General features: G+C 37.8%; 1 protein-coding gene and 1 non-coding gene across 3 annotated transcripts in view; one reads left to right on the plus strand and one right to left on the minus strand.

The window, feature by feature from the left end:
• CCDC150 (coiled-coil domain containing 150) overlaps positions 1-18,999 on the minus strand; it is a 95,485-nt gene that overhangs the window by 38,369 nt on the left and 38,117 nt on the right. For both annotated transcript variants that reach the window (XM_033230783.1, XM_033230782.1), the window contains 4 exons: positions 17,671-17,795; positions 17,203-17,380; positions 16,574-16,642; positions 85-198 (listed from right to left, as the gene is read on the minus strand). In XM_033230783.1, coding sequence (XP_033086674.1) covers positions 85-198; positions 16,574-16,642; positions 17,203-17,380; positions 17,671-17,795 — 486 coding nt within the window. The remainder of the gene's footprint in view (positions 1-84; positions 199-16,573; positions 16,643-17,202; positions 17,381-17,670; positions 17,796-18,999) is intronic.
• On the plus strand, positions 8,009-8,192 carry LOC117095510. The gene has a single exon (XR_004442045.1).

Consider the following 18,999-nt stretch of genomic DNA (forward strand, 5'->3'; position numbering starts at 1 on the left):
GAAAACCCATCTCCTGACCTCTGGTTGTTATTTCTGAACTCAGTAGTCATTAATTGCTATTTAGACTGACCTTTTTATACCCACCCCATGGTAATCAGAAGTGACTTGCTGAAGTTCTAGGGACGCCATTTGATCTGCCAGGTGTTTATTCTCTTCTTCAAGAGTCTGCAGGTTATGAGTTAATGTATTTATGTCTACCTTTAAAGAAACAAAAGTAAAAAAGAAACTATTTATGCCAGATCCAAAAAGTATTATCTTATTTTTAAAATGACAATTATAACTGTAAAATGGACAATATCTTCCATATGTTTCCTTGCCTCTAAATGTGGAGATATGACCAGTCTGACAGCTCTATGGTTTTTAACTTTTTTTAGATGGAGTCTTGATCTGTCACCCAGGCTGGAGTGCAGTGTTGTGATCTCAGCTCACTGCAACCTCTGCCTCCCGGGTTCACGTGATTCTCCTGCTTCACCCTCCTTGAGAAGTGACAATGTGCTAGCAGCCCTCACTTGCTCTAGGGCGCCTCCTCGCCTCCTCAGCCTCAGCATCCTCTCTGGCCCCACTTGAGGAGCCCTTCAGCCCGCGGCTGCACTGTGGGAGCCCCTCTCTGGGCTGGCGAGGCAGAGTCTGCTTGTGGGGAGGTGTGGAAGGAGTGGCGTGGGCAGGAACCGGGGCTGCCCACAGACCTTGTAGGCCGGCACGAGTTCTGGGTGGGCAGGAGCTCAGCAGGACCCACACTTGGAGCAGTCAGCTGGCGCTGCCCGCCCTGGTCAGTGAGGGGCTTAGCACCCCGGTCAGCACCTGCCAAGGGGTGCGCCAGGTTCCCCAGCACTGCTGGCCCCCCATGTCACACTGGAATTCTCTCTGGGTCTCAGCTGCTGCCTCCCCACGGGGCAGGACTCGGGACCTACAGCCCGCCATGTCCATGCCCAAGCCCCACCCCCCTGCTCCGCCCCAGCCTCCCCAACACCCCCTGCTCTGCAGCACCCAGTCCCATCCCACCCAAGGGCTGAGGGGTGCAGGCTCATGGCACGAGACTGGTAGGCAGCTCCGCCCACGGCCCTGGCACAGGAACCACTAGGCAAAGCCAGCTGGGCTCCTGAGTCGGGTGGGGACTTGGAGTACTTTTATGTCTAGCTGGAGGATTGTATACGCACCAATTAGCACTCTGTATCTAGCTAATCTGGTGGGGACTTGGATAACTTTTATGTCTAGCTGGAGGATTGTAAATGCACCAATCAGCACTTTGTGTCCAGCTCAAGGATTGTAAATGCAGCAATCAGTACCCTGTGTCTAGCTCAAGGTTTGTAAACACACCAATCAGAGCTCTGTGTCTAGCTAATCTAGTGGGGACTTGGAGAACTTTTGTGTCTAGCTAAAGGATTGTAAACGTACCAATCAGCAATCTGTGTCTAGCTAAAGGTTTGTAAATGCATTAATCAGCATTCTGTGTTTAGCTAATCTAGTGGGGACTTGGAGAACTTTTGTGGCTAGCTAAAGGATTGTAAATGCACCAATCAGCACTCTGTGTCTAGCTCAAGGTTTGTAAACGCACCAATCAGCACCCTGTCAAAACGGACCAATCAGCTCTCGGTAAAATGGGCCAATCGCAGGATGTGGGTGGGGTCAGATAAGGGAATAAAAGCAGGCTGCCCCAGTCAGCAGTGGCAACCCACTGGAGTCCCCTTCCATGGTGTGGAAGCTTTGTTCTTTCACTCTTTGCAATAAATTTTGCTGCTGCTCACTCTTTGGGTCTGCACTGCCTTTATGAGCTATAACGCTCACCGCGAAGGTCTGCAGTTTCACTCCTGAAGCCAGTGAGACCATGAACCCACCAGGAGGGACGAACAACTCCTGACAGGAGGAACGAATAACTCCAGACATGCCGCCTTTAAGAGCTATAACACTTACTGTGAAGGTCTGCAGCTTCACTCCTGAAGCCAGCAAGACCACGAACCCACCAGAAGGAAGAAACTCAGGACACATCTGAACATCTGAAGGAACAAACTCTGGACACACCATCTTTAAGAACTGTAACACCACTGCGAGGGTCCATCGCTTCATTCTTTAAGTTAGTGAGACTAAGAATCCACCAATTCCAGACACATCCTGAGTAGCTAGGATTACAGGCACGCACAACCATGCCTGGATAATTTTTGTATTTTTAGCCAAAATGGGATATCGTCATGTTGGTCAGGCTGGTCTCGAACTCCTGACCTTGTGATGCACCCGCCTCAGCCCCCCAAAGTGCTGGAATTACAGACGTGAGCCACAGCGTCCAGCCACTCTATGATGTTTTTAAGAACCCTTTTCTCTGTGTGGTTTGTGGGTCTAATAATTTTTTTAAAAAGAACCCTTTTTCTCTCTCATCCATTTTTTGAGTTTTTGTAGTTGCCCTCAGCAAAAGGGTTATTGTAAATTACATAGTTCCCCTTTACTCTAAGTTAAAGTCCTTCTGGTATTTACTTAAAATCAATTCAAGTTTATGAATATAGATGCAAAAATCTTCCAGTCAGGAGCAGTGGCTCACGCCTGTAATCCCAGCACTTTGGGAGGCCGAAGTGGGCGGATCACCTGAGGTTGACAGTTTAAGACCAGCCTGACCAACATGGAGAAACCTCATTGCTACTAAAAGTACAAAATTAGCCGGGAGTGGTGGCATATGCCTGTAATCCCAGCTACTTGTGAGGCTGAGGCAGGAGAATCACTTGAACTCGGGAGGCAGAGGTTGCAGTGAGCAGAGATCACGCCACTGCACTCCAGCCTGGGTAACAAGAGTGAAACTTCGTCTCAAAAAAAAAAAAATCTTCCACAAAATATTAGCAAAATGAATCCAGCAACATATAAAAAGATAACAAATTAGGACTAAGTGAAGCTTATCTCGGTAATGCAAAGCTTGTTGAACATTCAAAATCAATCAGTATAATATGCCGTTTCAACAGACTATAGAAGAAAACCCATATAACCATCTTAATGCAGTAAAAGAATTTCATAAAATTCAACATCAATTCATTATAAAAACTCAGCAAACTAGAAAGGGAACTTCTAGTTGATTTAAAAAAGTATCTATACAAATCCTACAGCTAATATCAATATTAATAGTGAAAAACTTTCCCCCTAAAACTGGGAAAAGGCAAAGGTATCCACTTTCACCACTCCTATTCCACATCATTCAGGAGGCCATAGCTGGTGCAGTAAGGCAAGATGTTACAATAAGTGAGTGTGTCAAGGCTGAAGGATATAAGGGCAAATCTATCGTATTTCTACATATTAACAATGCACAATTGGAAATTCACATTTCATTAAAACGCCATTTAAAACAGTACTAATGCTGTGAAATTCTTTAAGTGCAAATCTAACAAAATATGTCTAAGATACGATGTGCTGAAAATTACAAAATACTGAGAGAAAAAACCAAAATAAAACAGAGAGATATATAATGTTCACGTACCGACATGTGTTCCATAACAATGTTTCAATCAATGATGGACCACATATACAACAATGGTTGGAGCAACAAGCTACACCATATAACCTAGGCATATCACAGGCTCAAAATAAAGGGATGGAGGAGAATCTACCAAGCAAATGAAAAACAGAAAAAAGCAGGGGTTGCAATCCTAGTTTCTGAAAAAACAGACTTTAAACCAATAAAGACAAAAAAAGACAAAAAAGGGCATTACATAATGGTAGAGAGTTCAACAAGAAGAACTATCTTAAATATATATGCACCCAACACAGGAGCACCCAGATTCACAAAGCAAGTTCTTAAAGACCTTCAAAGAGACTTAGACTCCCATACAACAATAGTGGGAGATTTTAGCATTCCACTGACAATATTAGGTCATAGGGACACAAAATTAACAAAGATATTCAGGATCTGAACTGAGCACTAGATCAAATGGATCTGACAGATATTTACAGATCTCCCCACCCCAAAACAACAAACATACATTCTTCTCATTGCCACATGGCACTTACTCTAAAATTGATCACGTAATTCGAAGCAAAACACTCCTCAGCAAATGTAAAAGAACTGAAATTATAACAGTCTCTCAGACCACAACACAATCAAATTAGAATTCAAGACTAAGAAATTCATTCAAAACCACACAACTACACGGTAACTGAACAACCTGCTCCTGAATGACTCCCAGGTAAATAATGAAATTAAGGCAAAATTCAATAAGTTATTTGAAACTAATGAGAAAAAAGAGATAACATATCTGAATCTCTGGGACACAGCTAAGGCACTGTGAAGAGGAAAACGTATAGCACTAAATGCCCACATCAAAAAATTAGATCTCAAGTTAACAACCTAACCTCACAACTAAAGGAACTAGAGAACAAAGAACAAACAAATCTCAAAGCTGGCAGAAGACAAGAAATAATCAAAATCAGAGGTGAACTGAAGAACATAGAGACACAAAAACCATTCAAGAGATCAACAAATCCAGGAGCTGTTTTTGTTTTGTTTTGTTTTTGAGATGGAGTCTTGCTCTGTTGCCCAGGCTGGAGTACAGAGGCGCGATCTCAGCTCACGGCAACCTCCGCCTCCCAGATCCAAGCGATTCTTCTGTCTCAGCCTCCCGAGTAGCTGGGACGACAGGCCTGTGCCAGCACGCCTGGCTAATTTTTGTATTTTTAGTAGACACGAGGTGTCACCATATTGGCCAGGCTGGTCTCGAACTCCTGACCTCATGATTCGCCCGTCTTGGCCTCCCAAAGTGCTGGGATTACAGGCGTAAGCCACCGTGCCCAGCCCAGGGGCTGTTTTTTCAAGAAAATAAAATATACAGACTTCTAGCTAGACTAATAAGAAAAGAGAGAAGTTTCAAATAAACACTATCAGAAATGATAAGGGAGATATTACCACTGACCCCACAGAAATACAGACAACTATCAGAGAATATTAAAAATACCTCTATGCACATAAACTAGAAAATATAGAGGAAAAAGATAAATTTCTAGATATATACACCCTCCCAAAACTTAACCAGGAAGAATACATTGAATCCCTCAACAGACTAATAATGAGTTCAGAAATGGAGGCAGTAATAAATAGCCTACCAACCAAAAAAAAGCCCAGGATCAGAGAGATTCACAGCTGAATTCTATCATAGGTACAAAGAAGAGTTGGTATCATTTCTACCGAAATGATTCCGAAAAAAACTGAAAAGGAGGGACTACTCTCTAACTTATTCTATGAGGCCAGCAGCATCCTGATACCAAAACCTGGCGGAGATACAACAAAAAAAGAAAACTTCATGCCAATATCCTCGATGAACATTGATGCAAAAATCCTCAATGAAATACTGGCAAACTGAATCCAGCAGCATATCAAAAAGCTTATCTGCCATGATCAAGTAGGCTACATCCCTGGGATGCAAGGTTAGTTCAACATATGCAATTCAATAAATGTGATTCATCACATAAACAGAATTAAAGAGAAAAACCACATGATAATCTCAACAGATGCAGAAAAGGCCTTCGATAAAATTCAACATCCCTTCACGTTAAAAACTCTCAATAAACTACGTACTGAAGGAACATACTACAAAATAATAAGAGCCATCTATGACAAACTCACAGCCAACATCATACTGAATTGGCAAAAGGTGGAACCATTCCCCTTGAAAACCGGCACAAGACAAGCATGCCCTCTCTCACTACTCCTATTCAACACAGAACTTGGAAGTTCTAGCCAAGGCAATCAGGAAACAGAAAGAAATAAAGGACATTAAAAAAGAAAAAGAGGAAGTCAAACTATCCCTGTTTGCAGATGACATGATCCCATATCTCAAAAACCCTACCGCCTCAGCCCCAAAGCTTCTTAAGCTGATAAGCAACTTCAGCACTCTCAGGATACAAAATCAATGTGCAAAAATCATTAGCATTCCTATACACCAACAAGTTAAGCTGAGAGCCAAATCATGAATGAACTCCCATTCACAGTTGCCGCAAAAAGAATAAAATACCTAGGAATATAGCTAACTAGGTAGGTGAAAGGTCTCTAGAAGAAGAACTACAAAACACTGCTCAAAGAAAGGAGAGATGACACTAACAAATGGAAAAACATTCCATGCTCATGGATAGGAAGAATCATGTCATTAAAATGGCCATACTGCCCAAAGCAATTTACAGATTCAATGCTATTCCCATTAAACTACCATTGACATTCTTCACAGAACCAGAAAAAACTACTTTAAAATTTATATGGAACCAAAAAAGAGCCTGAATAGCTAAGAAAATCCTAAGCAAAAACAACAAAGCTGGAGGTACCATGCTACTCAACTTCAAATTATACTACAGGGCTACAGTAACCAAAACAGCATGATATTGGTACAAGAACAGACACAGACCAATGAAACAGAATAGAGAACCCAGAAATAAGACCACACACCTTCAGCTATGTGACCTTTGACAAACCTGACAAAAACAAGCAATAGAGAAAGGATTCCCTGTTCAATAAATGGGACTGGGATAACTGGCTAGCTATATGCAGAAGATGGAAACTGGACCCCTTCCCTATACCATACACAAAAATTAACTCAAAATAGATTGACAACTTAAATATAAAACCCAAAACTATAAAAACCCTGGAAGACAACCTAGGTAATACTATTCAGAACAAAGACACGAGCAAAGATTTCATGACAAAGATGTCAAAAGCAATCGCAACAAAAGCAAAAATTGACAAATGGGATCTAATTAAACCAAAGAGCTTCTGCACAGCAAAAGAAACTATCAACAGAGTAAACAGACAGTCTATAGAATGGAAGACTATTCATCTGACAAAAGTCTAATATCCAGCATCTATAAAGAACTTAAATTTACAAGAAAAACACAAACAACCTCATTAAACAGTGGGCAAAAGGCATAAACAGACACTTCTTAAAAGAAGACATAAATGTGGCCAACAGTCGTATGAAGAAAGCTCAACATCACTGAACATTAGAGAAATGTAAATCAAAACCACAATGAGATACCATCTCACACCAGTCTGAATGATTAAGAAGTCAAAAAATCAAAAAATAACAGATGCTGGTGACGTTGTGGAGAAAAAGGAACACTTGCACACTGTTGGTGTGAGCGTAAATTAGTTCAACCATTGTGGAAAACAGTGTGGCGATTCCTCAAAGTCCTAAAGACAGAAATACCATTTGACCCAGCAATCCTGTTACTGGGTATATACCCAAAGAAGTATAAATCATTCTATTATAAAGATACATGCACATGTGTATGTTCACTGCAGCACTATTCACAATAGCAAATACATGGAATCAACCTAAATGCTCATCAATGATAGACCAGATAAAGCAAATGTGGTACATATACACCATGGAATACTATGCAGCCATAAAAAAGAATGAGATTATGTCCTCGTGATCATGGATAGAGCTGGAGGCCATTATCTTTAGCAAATTAACACTGGAACAGAAAACCAAATGTTGCATGTTCTCTTATAAGTGGGAGCTAAATGATGAGAATATATGGACACAAAGAGGAGAACAACACACACTGGAGTGTGTCAGAGGGTAGAGGGCGGGTGGAGGGAGAGGATCAGGAAAAATAATAATACCTCGGTGATGAAATAATCTGCACAACAAACCCCCATAACACACATTTACCTATGTAACAAACCTGCACATGTACACTGAACTTAAAAATTAAAAAAAAAACCCTAGGTGTGCAGTAGGCAATACCATTGAGGTTTGTGTAAGTACTCTCTATTGCACAACAACAAAACTGCCCAGAGATGCATTTCTGAGAATGTATCTCCATCATTAAGTGACAACCTAACTGTACTAGAAGATTCAATATTGCTGAGATGTTAACTCTAATTTCAGTTGAAATCCCCACAAAACATTTTTGTAGAAATCATTAAGGTCATTCTACAACATACATGAAAAAGCAAACGAACTAAAATAGCTAAAACACTTTTGGAAAACAACACTGTTGGAGGACTCTACCTAATTTCACGGTTTATTATAAAGCTACAATAATCATGGTCTGTGGAAAGGCTCCTGTGTTGTTGAACTTGCCCAGTTGTGGGTGCAGCTATGTACCAGGCAGCCCAAGACCGACATAAAGTAAATTCCCAGGAGAAGTCTTCCCTAGGTTTTGAATTTGCAGTAACAGGTGTGAGCATTCCAGCAGCAGTTTGGTGATCAGAAATGAAAGCTAGAGGAGAGTTGTCAACTGTGGGAATGAGTGTAAAAGACATGCCCCAAAACATACACAAGTAAACTGTTGAAAGCAGGAAACACAAAATCTTGAAAGTACCAAGAGGGGAGTGGCTCCTGATGTACAAGATGATCTCAACAAGATTAACAGCTGATTTCTCATCAGAAAGTTGAGGCCAGAAGGCAATGGGATGACATACTCAAAACGCTGAAAGAAAAACACTCAACCATGAATTCTAAATTCAGCAAACCTATCCTTCAAAAACAACAAAGAAATTAAGACATTCCCAGATAAATAAAAATTGAAATAATTCATAGAAGAGTTTTTCTTCTGGTTTAAATACACTCTTGAGAATGTAGTTCTTCAGACTTCACCTAAAATGTAGAGTAATTTCTCCAGGTCCCCATTTTTGGTGGGGTTTGGATTGTGAAGCTAGAAAGCATATGCTGTAAGAAATACTAAAGGAAGTTTTTTAGGCTAAAATAAAAGGGTAGTGACAATATCTGGAATCCACATAAGAATTAAAAGGTAACAGTAAAGGTAGCAATATAGGTATATATAAAAGGTACTATATATTTTTGTTTGTAATTCTTTCTGTTACCTATAAACTAAAATATAGAATAAAAGAAATAAGGGCGTTAAAATGGTGAACTAGAAATATATATTTAACATAAAAGATGAGAAATAGAGGAGCAAAAAGCAAAAAACAAAAAATGCAAAATGGCAGATATAAATCCTACCTTAACAGTAATTATATTAAATATAAATGGATCAAACCACTCCATTTATATGGATAGGCAAAATGAGTTTTTAAAAAACCAACTATATGCTCTTTATAAAATATACACTTTAGATCCAAAGGTACAAATGGGGTTGAAAACAAAAGTGTGGAAAATATATACCATATAAATTAAACAGTAATCTAAAAAGAGCTAAATGACCGTCCTCATATTAAACAAAATAGACATTAAGAAAAAACGGGTGAGATAAAAGACATTGAAAAAGTGTTTACCTGTCAAGAAGATGTATCATTTATAAATATATATGCACCTAACAGAGGCCACAAATATATGAAGCAAAAAATGACAGTATTGAAGGAACAAATAAATAATTTAACAGTAATAGTTGGAGACTTCAGTATCCCATTTTCATTAATCAACAGAACAACTAGACAGAAGATTAATGAGGAAAGAGAAGACAAGAACAACACCATAAACCAAGTAACCTAACAGACATCTATAGAACAATCCTCCCAATAACAGCAAAATACACATTTTTCTCAAGTGCACATGGAACATTCTTCAGGGTATATCCCTGTTACACCATAAAACAACTCTCAATAAATCTGAAAGGATTGATATCATGCAAAGTATGTTTTCCAACCACAATAGAATAAAATTAGAAATCAATAAAAGAATATTTGGGGAATTCACATATGTGAATAAACTAAACATGTCACTTCTAAACAACCAATGGGTCAAAAAAGAAATCTCAAGGGAAATTAAATAACAGTTTGAGATAAACAAAAATGAAAACACAAAATAACAAAACATCTCATATGCAGCTAAAGCAGTGCAGAGAGGGAAATTTGTAGCTGCAGGCACTTATTTTTATTTTTTTAGGGGCTCTCCCCTGAACAGGAATAGGTTCAGAGTGACTCCTACAGGCACTTACATTTTAACAATGAAATATTTCTCAAATCAAAAACCTAAGCTTATCTTTAGAAACTAGACAAAGAAAAGCAAATTAAACCCAAAGCAAATCTAAAGAAGATAACAGTAAGGATTAACGCAAAAATAAGATAGAGAAAAATAACAGAGAAAAATCTCTAAAAAAATTCCACAAGTTGGTTCTCTAGAAAGATCAACAAAATTGATGAACCTTTTTAGCTGGACTAAACAAGAACAAAATACAGGTGACACAAATTATTAAAATTAGGAATCAAAGAGAGGACTCTGCTACTGACCTTACAGAAAGACAGACAAGGGGCTACTCTGAAAATTGTATGCTAACAAATTAGATAGCCTAGATGAAATGGACAAATTCCTAGAAAGAACCAAACTACTGAAACTGACTCGAATAAAGGTAGAAAATCTGCATAGACCTATAGAATAAAAAGAATAAACCAAACAAAGAAACAAAACCTTTTACATACAAGAAAGCCCAGAACCAGATGGCATCACTGGTAAATGCTACAAAATATTTAAAGAAGAATTAACCCCAATCCCTCACAAACTCTTCCCAACAATAGAAATGGAGGGACTACTTACCGAATCATTTTAAGAGACCAACAGTATCTTGATACCAAAACCAAAAACATTACAAGAAAATAAAACTACAGAACAGTACCCCTTATGAATATAGATGCAAAAAATCTTAACAAAATACTAGCAAGCCTAATGCAACAACATATAAAAAGGACAACATGACCAAGTAAAATTTATCCAAGGAATGCAAGCTTAGTTTTGCATTTGAAGTCAACCACTGTAATACACCATAGTGATAGAACAAAGAACAAAACCCACAAGATCATCTCAATAGACATAGCAAAAGCATTTGACAAAATTCAACATATTTTCATGACAAAAATTCCCAACAAACTGGGAATATAAGTGAATTTTCCAGTCCTGATGAAGAGCATTGAAAATCCCCCACAGTTGACATCATACTTAATGGTGACAAACTAAAAGCTTTCCCTCTAAGATCAGAAACAAGACAGAGATATCTGCTCTCACCAATTCTATTCAATATTGCACTGGAGATTCTATCAGGCAGTTATATATGAAAACGAAATAAAAGGCAGCCAAATTGGAAAGGAAGAAGTGAGACTATCTCTATTACAAATAGACACAGCAAATAGAGAGCCCAGGAGTTCGAGACCAGCCAGGCAACATAACAAAACTCCGCCTCTACAAAAAATAACTCTCTCTATTACAAATAGAGATAATTTATACAGTTTGTAGAGACAGTAGTCCTCACTGTCATTGATAGGTTCTTGGAGACTGCAACTTTAAGTGAAATGATAATGTATAACAAAATCAATGTTTTTTCTTATCAACATCATAACACAACATTGAATGAAATGACGTTATTCAAGGACCTGCTGTATATCGTTTCACTTGAAGTTGAAAACTAAGAACCTACTGATGACATTAAGTGAGGACATACTTTATACAGAAAATACACAACAAATTGTATTATTGAGATTGTAATACTCTTCAAACTGATCTACAGATTCAATATAAACCTTACCAAAATTCCAGCTGTTCTTTTTTACAGAAATGGAGAGTCTGGTTCTAAAATTCATACAGAAATGCAATGACCCAGAATGGCTAAAACAATCTTTAAAACAACAACAACAGCAACAAAGTTGGAAGATTCACATTTAGACGTCAAAACTTCCTACAAAACAATAGTAATCAAGACTGTGTGGTACTGGCATAACGATAGACATGCAGATCAATGCAAGAGAATTAAGAATCTAGAAATAAACCTACATATCTATGATTAACTGATTTTTGACAGGGGAGTGAAAACTATTCAATAGAAAGAATGAATGATCTTTTCAATGAAGAGTGCTGGGACAATTGTATATCTATAGCCAAAATAATGAAGTCAAACCCTTACTCATAGTACATATAAAATTAACTCAAAGTGGATCAAAGACCTAAATTAATACGTAAAACTATAAAAAATTTTATAATATAAAATAGGGATAAATCTATATGACCTTCAGTTAGGCAAGAGTTTCTCAAATATAATACCCAAACACAAACAATCCAAGGAAATACAGATAAACTAAACTTAAATTTTTTTTAAACTTTTATGCATCAAAGGACATTACCAATATAAAAATACAACCCACAGAATGGGAGAAAATACCTGCAAATCACATATCTGATAAGGGTGTAGTATCTAGAATATGTAAAGAACTCATACAAGTTGATAATTAAAAGATAATCCCTTTTAAAAATAGGCAAAGGATCTGAATAGACATTTCTCCAAAGAAGATATACAAATGACCAGTAAGCACACAAGAAGATGCTTAACATCATTAGTTATTATGGAAATGCAAATCAAAACCACAGTGAGGTACCACTTCACACCCATTAGGGTGGCTATAATAAAACACAAAATAGGTGTTTGTGAGGATGTGAGAAACTGGAACTTTTGTACATCACTGGTCAGAATGTAAAATGGTTTAGTGCTGTGGAAAACTGGTGATTCCTCAGACAGTTAAATATAAAATTACCATGTGATCCAGCAATCCCACTGTTAGATACATATATCACAAAGAATTGAAAAGAGGTACTGAAATATACGTATATACAGGTTCATAGCAGCACTAGTCACAATAGCCAAAAGGTAAAAGCAGTGCAAATGTTCTTTAACAGATGAACAGACAAATTTGGTGTGTGTGTGTGTGTGTGTGTGTGCGTGCACATACATACATATAATCACCATTACTCATCCATAAAATGAAGTACTGATTCATACTACAATGTTGAAGAACCCCAAAAGCATCAGGCTAAGTAAAAGAAGCCACACACAAAAGATCACATATTGTATGATTATATTTACATAAAATATCCAGCATAGGTAAATCCATAGAGACAGAATGCTGACTAGTGGTTGTCAGGGGCTGGGAGAAGGAGGGAATGGGGAGTGACTGCTTAACTAGTACAGGGTTTCCTTTTGGGGTGATGAAAATATTTTGAATCTAGACAGAGGCAGTGGTGGCACCACACTGCAAATGTACTGAATACCACTGAATTATTCACTTTAAAATGGTTAATTTTATATTATGTGAATTTCACCTCAATTTAAAAACCACAGTGAAATATTTCACACCCACTAGGATGGGTATTTTAAAAATGTGAACAATAACAAGTGTTAGTAAAGATGTGGAGACACTGGAACTCTCAAACATTGCTGGTGGGATTGTAAAACGGTGTAGCCACTTTGAAAAAGAGTTTGGCAGTATCTTAAATTGATAAACATGGAATAATCACATGACCCAGTAGTTCCACTCCTAGGTTAAGGACAATTGAAAACATATGTTTACACACAAATGCTCACAGAATCATTAACACCCAAAAAATTGAAACAACCCAAAAGCCCACCAATGGAGAAATTTAAACAAGGTACGAGGCTGGGCATAGTGGCTCACATCTGTCATCTCAGCACTTTGGGAGGCTGAGACATCTGGGCAGATTGCTTGAGCCCAGAAGTTCAAGACCAGCCAGGCAACATAACATAACTCCATCTCTGCAAAAAATTAAAAAATTAGCTGGGTGTGGTGGCATGCATCTGTACTTCCAGCTACTCGGGAGGCTGAGGTGGGTGGGAGGATCACCTGAGCCAGGGGAGGTCGAGGCTACAGTGAGCTGTGATTGTGTCACCTCCCTCCAGGCTGGGCGACAGAGTGAGACCCTGAAAAAAAAAAGTGAAACGAATCCTAGAACAATACCTTGCATGATACATAAAAATTCACTTGAAATGGATCATAGACTTAGTATAAAACCTAAAACTATGAGACTTCTAGAGGACAACAAAAAAGAAAATTGTAGTGATCCTAGGTTAGGCAAAAACTCAAAAAGTATGATCCACAAAATTTTAAAAATTGATTAGACTTCATTAAAATTTAAAACTTCTGCTCTTTGAAAGAAAATGAAAAGATAAGTCATGAAATGGAAGAAGATATTTGTAAAACACATATCTGGCAAAAGACTTGTATATATACAAACAGTAAAAATATTTTTAAGATTTAAAAATATATTTTAAAACCTCTGAAAATTCAAGAAAAAATTGAATTTAAAATAGTTAAAAGATTTGATGAGATATGTCAATTTGCAATGGCAAATAAGCGCATGAAAAGAAGCTCAATATTATTAGTCATTGGAGAAATGCAAATTACAAGCACAGTGATACGCTGATACACACAAATTCTAATAGATAAAACTAAAAAACCGAACCAAGTACTGTAAGAATGTAGAGAAACTGGAAGTCATGAATTACTGATGGAAATGTAAGATGGTACAGATTGTTTGAAAAACAGTTGAGCAGTTTGTTATTATATTAAGCATATATTTACCATAGGAACCAGAAATCCAACTCTTGAAATTTACTCAACAGAAATACATATCTGCATATTTGAATATTTATAGAGGCTTTATTAATTGCCAAAAATCTGGAAACAACCCAAATGTCCTTCAGTTGGTGAATGGATAAAGAAAGTGATACATCCAGGCAATGGAGCACAGATTACTGACACACAACATGGATGAATCTCAAATGCCTTATGCTAAATGAAAGAAATTAAATTTAAAATGCTACATACTATATGATTCTATTTATATGACACTCTGGATAACTTATAACTATAGGGACAAAAAAACAGATCTATGGTTGCCAGAGGAAGGAGGTGGAAGAAGGCATTGATTACAAAAGGGCACAAGGGAACTTTCTTAGGGTGACAAAAATGTTCTATATTTTGATTGTGGTGGTGGTTACACGATTGTATGTGTCAAAATTCATAGAACTATACACTAAAAAAGGGTGAATTTCACTGTATGTAAATTATAATAAACCTGACTTTTTAAAAAAGCATAGCGTTAAAAGAACACATATTTTAAAAATCAATTTATAGCACAAAATGAGATTCTCTATAAGCATTATCATTTGGCTTCACAGAATGTCTCTAATGAGCAAGTATCTTTCAGCACCGTGAACTTATACTTAGCCTACAGTAAGACGAATGAAATCAGACAAGCAAAATAATGATGCTATGTTTCTATCCCAAACATATTCACAGCATTTGCCTTGGCCATGTAACATTCACTAACTTTTTTATGAGACAGAGTCTCACTCTGTCACCCAGGCTGAAGTGCGTGGTGCAATCTTGGCTCACTGCAACCTCCACCTACGACATTCAAGCAATTCTCATGCCTCAGTCTCCCGAGTAGCTGGGATTACAGGTGTGCGCCACCGCACCTGGTTAATTTTTTTGTATTTTTAGTAGAGATAGGGTTTTGCCTTATTGGCCAGGCTGGTCTCAAACTCCTGGCCTCAAGTGATCTGTCCGCCTCGGCCTCCCAAAGTGCTGGGATTACAGGTGTGAGCCATCACGCCCGCCCTCATTCACTAATATTTTTAAGCAAAAAGCATTAATGAATGTAATGGTAGTCACCAATTTTCCCAATTTTAGAAAGCATGGTTGAGGCCAAGTTGATACCACCAAAGTCCTTGCCACAGGAAGTCAGCCTCATTTGAGGATTTTTAGGGTGGACTATTTTCATATCACTAGAACTAGAGAAGGCACCTGCTAGCTTGGTGGTAACTGCATTTGAGTTCAGGCTCAAACTCTAGCATTTCTCCTCTCTCCAATCCTTAAAGTAAAAGTTTACATGTATATATAGTAATACAAATGCTACTTGGGCAAACCAGAAGCAAAGAAACAGTCAAGGCTTGATGACTATATCCAATACCTGTTGCTGGATTTCTTGCCTAAGTAAGCTAATACTCCTTGCTGCTCCAGATATATTCTCTAGATGACAGTGATACATAATCTTTACTCTCTTCAAAATTTGAAACACAAACAGCAATGTTTTAAAGATTGGTTCTTGTTTAACTTTAATAAGGATTTCATTTGTTTCTCTGAACATTCTATTTTAGAACCCAGAAAATGGTACCTCAAAGATAAAGTGGCAGCTGCTGATATGTACTCAGGCAGCCTGAGTTAGTTTTTGCTTTTTTTTTTTTTTGAGAAGGAGTCTTGCTCTGTCGCCCAGGATGGAGTGCAGTGGCACGATCTCGGCTCACTGCAACCTCTGCCTCCTGGGTTCAGGAGATTCTCCTACCTCCTGAGTAGCTGGGATTACAGGCACCCACCAACATGCCTGGCTAATTTTTGTATTTTAGTAGAGATGGGGTTTCACTATGTAGGTCAAGCTGGTCTTGAACTCCTGACCTCAAATGATCCGCCCGCATTGGCCTCCCAAAGAGCTGGGATTACAGGCGTGAGCCACCTCGCCCAGCCTTTAGTTTTTTATTTAAAAACAGCCTAGTCAGCAATCATCTCTTTGCCTCTCACAGGCCCATTAGCTAACTCTCAGGTGACTTCTTGGCTAGAATCCTCAGTTAACACTAGGGCCAGAGGCAGTGATGACTCACTGGCAAACATCAGATGCTCAACAAGAAAACGTTCCCCAGAGACAACCGTCTGCTGCAGTGACTGGTGTGCTCTGAGTGGCATCCAGCTTCATAGCTCTCCTTTCCCCCGCAGATTGGTATTCATCACCCATCTCCTCATTAAGATAAGCTGATACAGTAGGCAGCAATATAGAAGGAAATACAGTGAAATATCAGTAAGTAAAATGTAGAATACCTTGTTTTTAGCTAATTCCTTTTCCAAATTGCATCTTTCTTGTGCTATTTCTTTTTCTGTTTTATTAACCTGCCCAAGGGGGATGGGAAAAAAAGAAATAGGTCAATTTTATAGTAGCTGACAGGCTCCACTATAGCAGACATATCCTGCATGTCAATTAATACCTACACTGCAGAGATAGCACATCCTCTCAGAAAAGGGGCCAATCAGGGAGTCTCTGAGGCAGAGCAGACTTCACAAATAGCCCTGAAATTAGAAAGACACGTCTGCATGTCAGACTCTGCTGGTTCCTTCCTAAGTAGGAAGACAGGGCTGTTCCCCTTTAACCTTCACTGTCCCACTCCTTCAGGGGAAATCAATTTTTAAAATCTGACCCCTTAACTAACATGAGGATGTGTGAGTTACTAATTAACATTCACTAATGCTGGATAAGAATACACTGTTCTATTTGGCACAGACTACTTCACAGGCTAAAAGGCATAGGTTAGCCACCTAAAGATTCTTCATTGGGCAACTCAGACAAACTGCATCTGGGTTTTATTTCTTTTCTTGTCTTTTGCATTTAGAATACAATTTTAAAACATCATCACACCACAACGAGAAGATAATGTAAATTTGGTTCTACCTACCTCCCTCTGAATTCTTTCTTTCTCCTCTAGCAGAGACTTCTTCTCTTGCATTGATGCTTCCAATTCACCTCGCAATCTTGCAATAGTTGATTCTAGCAACTCTTTTTGCACAGCTGTTCTCTTTTCAGCATCCTGTGCTTTCTGGATACACTGGTTATGCTCAAGGATTAAATGATCCCTGCAGGAAGAGAACAAGAACATATGAAAGCTAAATGAGAGTTCTAATTTAACAGAAAGAGCAATTACATGTTCTTATAGAACATATTTCCTGACTGAGAGTAGTTACTAAAATGTTCTAACAAAACTAGTTTCTTAAGGGCAGAGTCTTTATTTTATCTCTATGGCTGGTCCAAAAAATGCACAATCAAATGTTTTCATTGAAGATAAGACTGAGACAGACAGACACATGATAAGAAACACAAATGTAAGAACAAAAGATGTATAAGAAGTTGCCCATAATTTACTTACAGATGTGCTTGGAGTTGGGTTTTCTCATTCTGAACAGTCTGCAGTTCATTTGTGATACTGGCATGGGCTGCATCCAGCAATAAGTTTTGTTCTTGAAATGTCTGCGTCATCATTTTCTGCTCTACCTGAGTGTTAAGAGCAATAGTAGAAGTTGAAACTCCAGGAAGTCTTTTGATAGGGTGTCATTTGGAGTAACTGATCAAAAACACTGAACTAACTTAAAAAAACAAGTTATATTTACATAAATAAAACCTCTTTTTAAAACAATTTATTTTAATGCCCAGTTTCTCTTTGTCCTCCTCTGAGTTGACTACAAGTCTACCATTTTATAGCTCTGCTAGCCAATAGTCAAGATGCATTATTTACCCAGCCTGCTGAAAAATTAAAAAACTCCTAATACCAACATATTTTTAAAGATAGAAAATTATGTTACGAGTATTTTTGGTATTTTAAAATTTCAACATGGTACTTCATTTTTAAAAGTAAAACAATATAAATGTATATAAAATGAAAAGATCCCTTCCTCTCTATCTACACTTTCCCTCCAAATAATCCCACATTCTAAGGATTATCATGTTTAACAGTTTGCTGTGAATTCTTTTGAGACTATCTTAAATTGCACTCAGATAATGTTACAGCAGAAGCACTATAACTGTTTTACATAATTTATTTTCTTTGGCTCACCATTTTGGGATTATCAAAACATGACATTTTTATGTACCATATACCCCTACACATAATCCATAAAATTTTTGCAAATACAGTACATATTAATAATTAGTTTTATAAATTCTTTTTAAAAGACTTCTATTTTAACATTTGATTGCAAAACAAGTCTTCACACTGGTAAAATGGGATCCCAATTGTGCTATATTCCAAAATTTGGTAATATTTGTAATAAGTATTTCATTATATATTCAGTCCACTGAATTATAAGTCCATGAAAATAGGAATTTTGTCTTGTTCACCACTATAATCCTATCTAGATATAGCATTATACTTGCACAGAGTTAACAACTAAATATTTATTGAGTATATGTTACATGCAAAGCAGGCTTAGCACTATGAGAAATAAAGATATATAAGGCAATGTTCTTGCCTCTAGGGAGCTCACAGTGTAATCCAGGAAATGAACCAGCACATAAATTACTACTAGAGAATGCAGAATACGGATGCAGCATAACATAATGATTACATACATTGACTCTGGAGTCACCTGAGGTTAAAAGGCAACTCTACTTCTTGCTAGTTAGGTGAATTTGGGCAAGTGAACTTCTCTAACCCTCATTTTCTTATCTGTAAAATAAGGGTAATGAATACCGTTTTACA

This window comes from Trachypithecus francoisi, unplaced genomic scaffold, assembly GCF_009764315.1.
Source record: "Trachypithecus francoisi isolate TF-2019V2 unplaced genomic scaffold, Tfra_2.0 Lachesis_group13, whole genome shotgun sequence".
In the NCBI taxonomy this organism is placed as follows: domain Eukaryota; kingdom Metazoa; phylum Chordata; class Mammalia; order Primates; family Cercopithecidae; genus Trachypithecus; species Trachypithecus francoisi.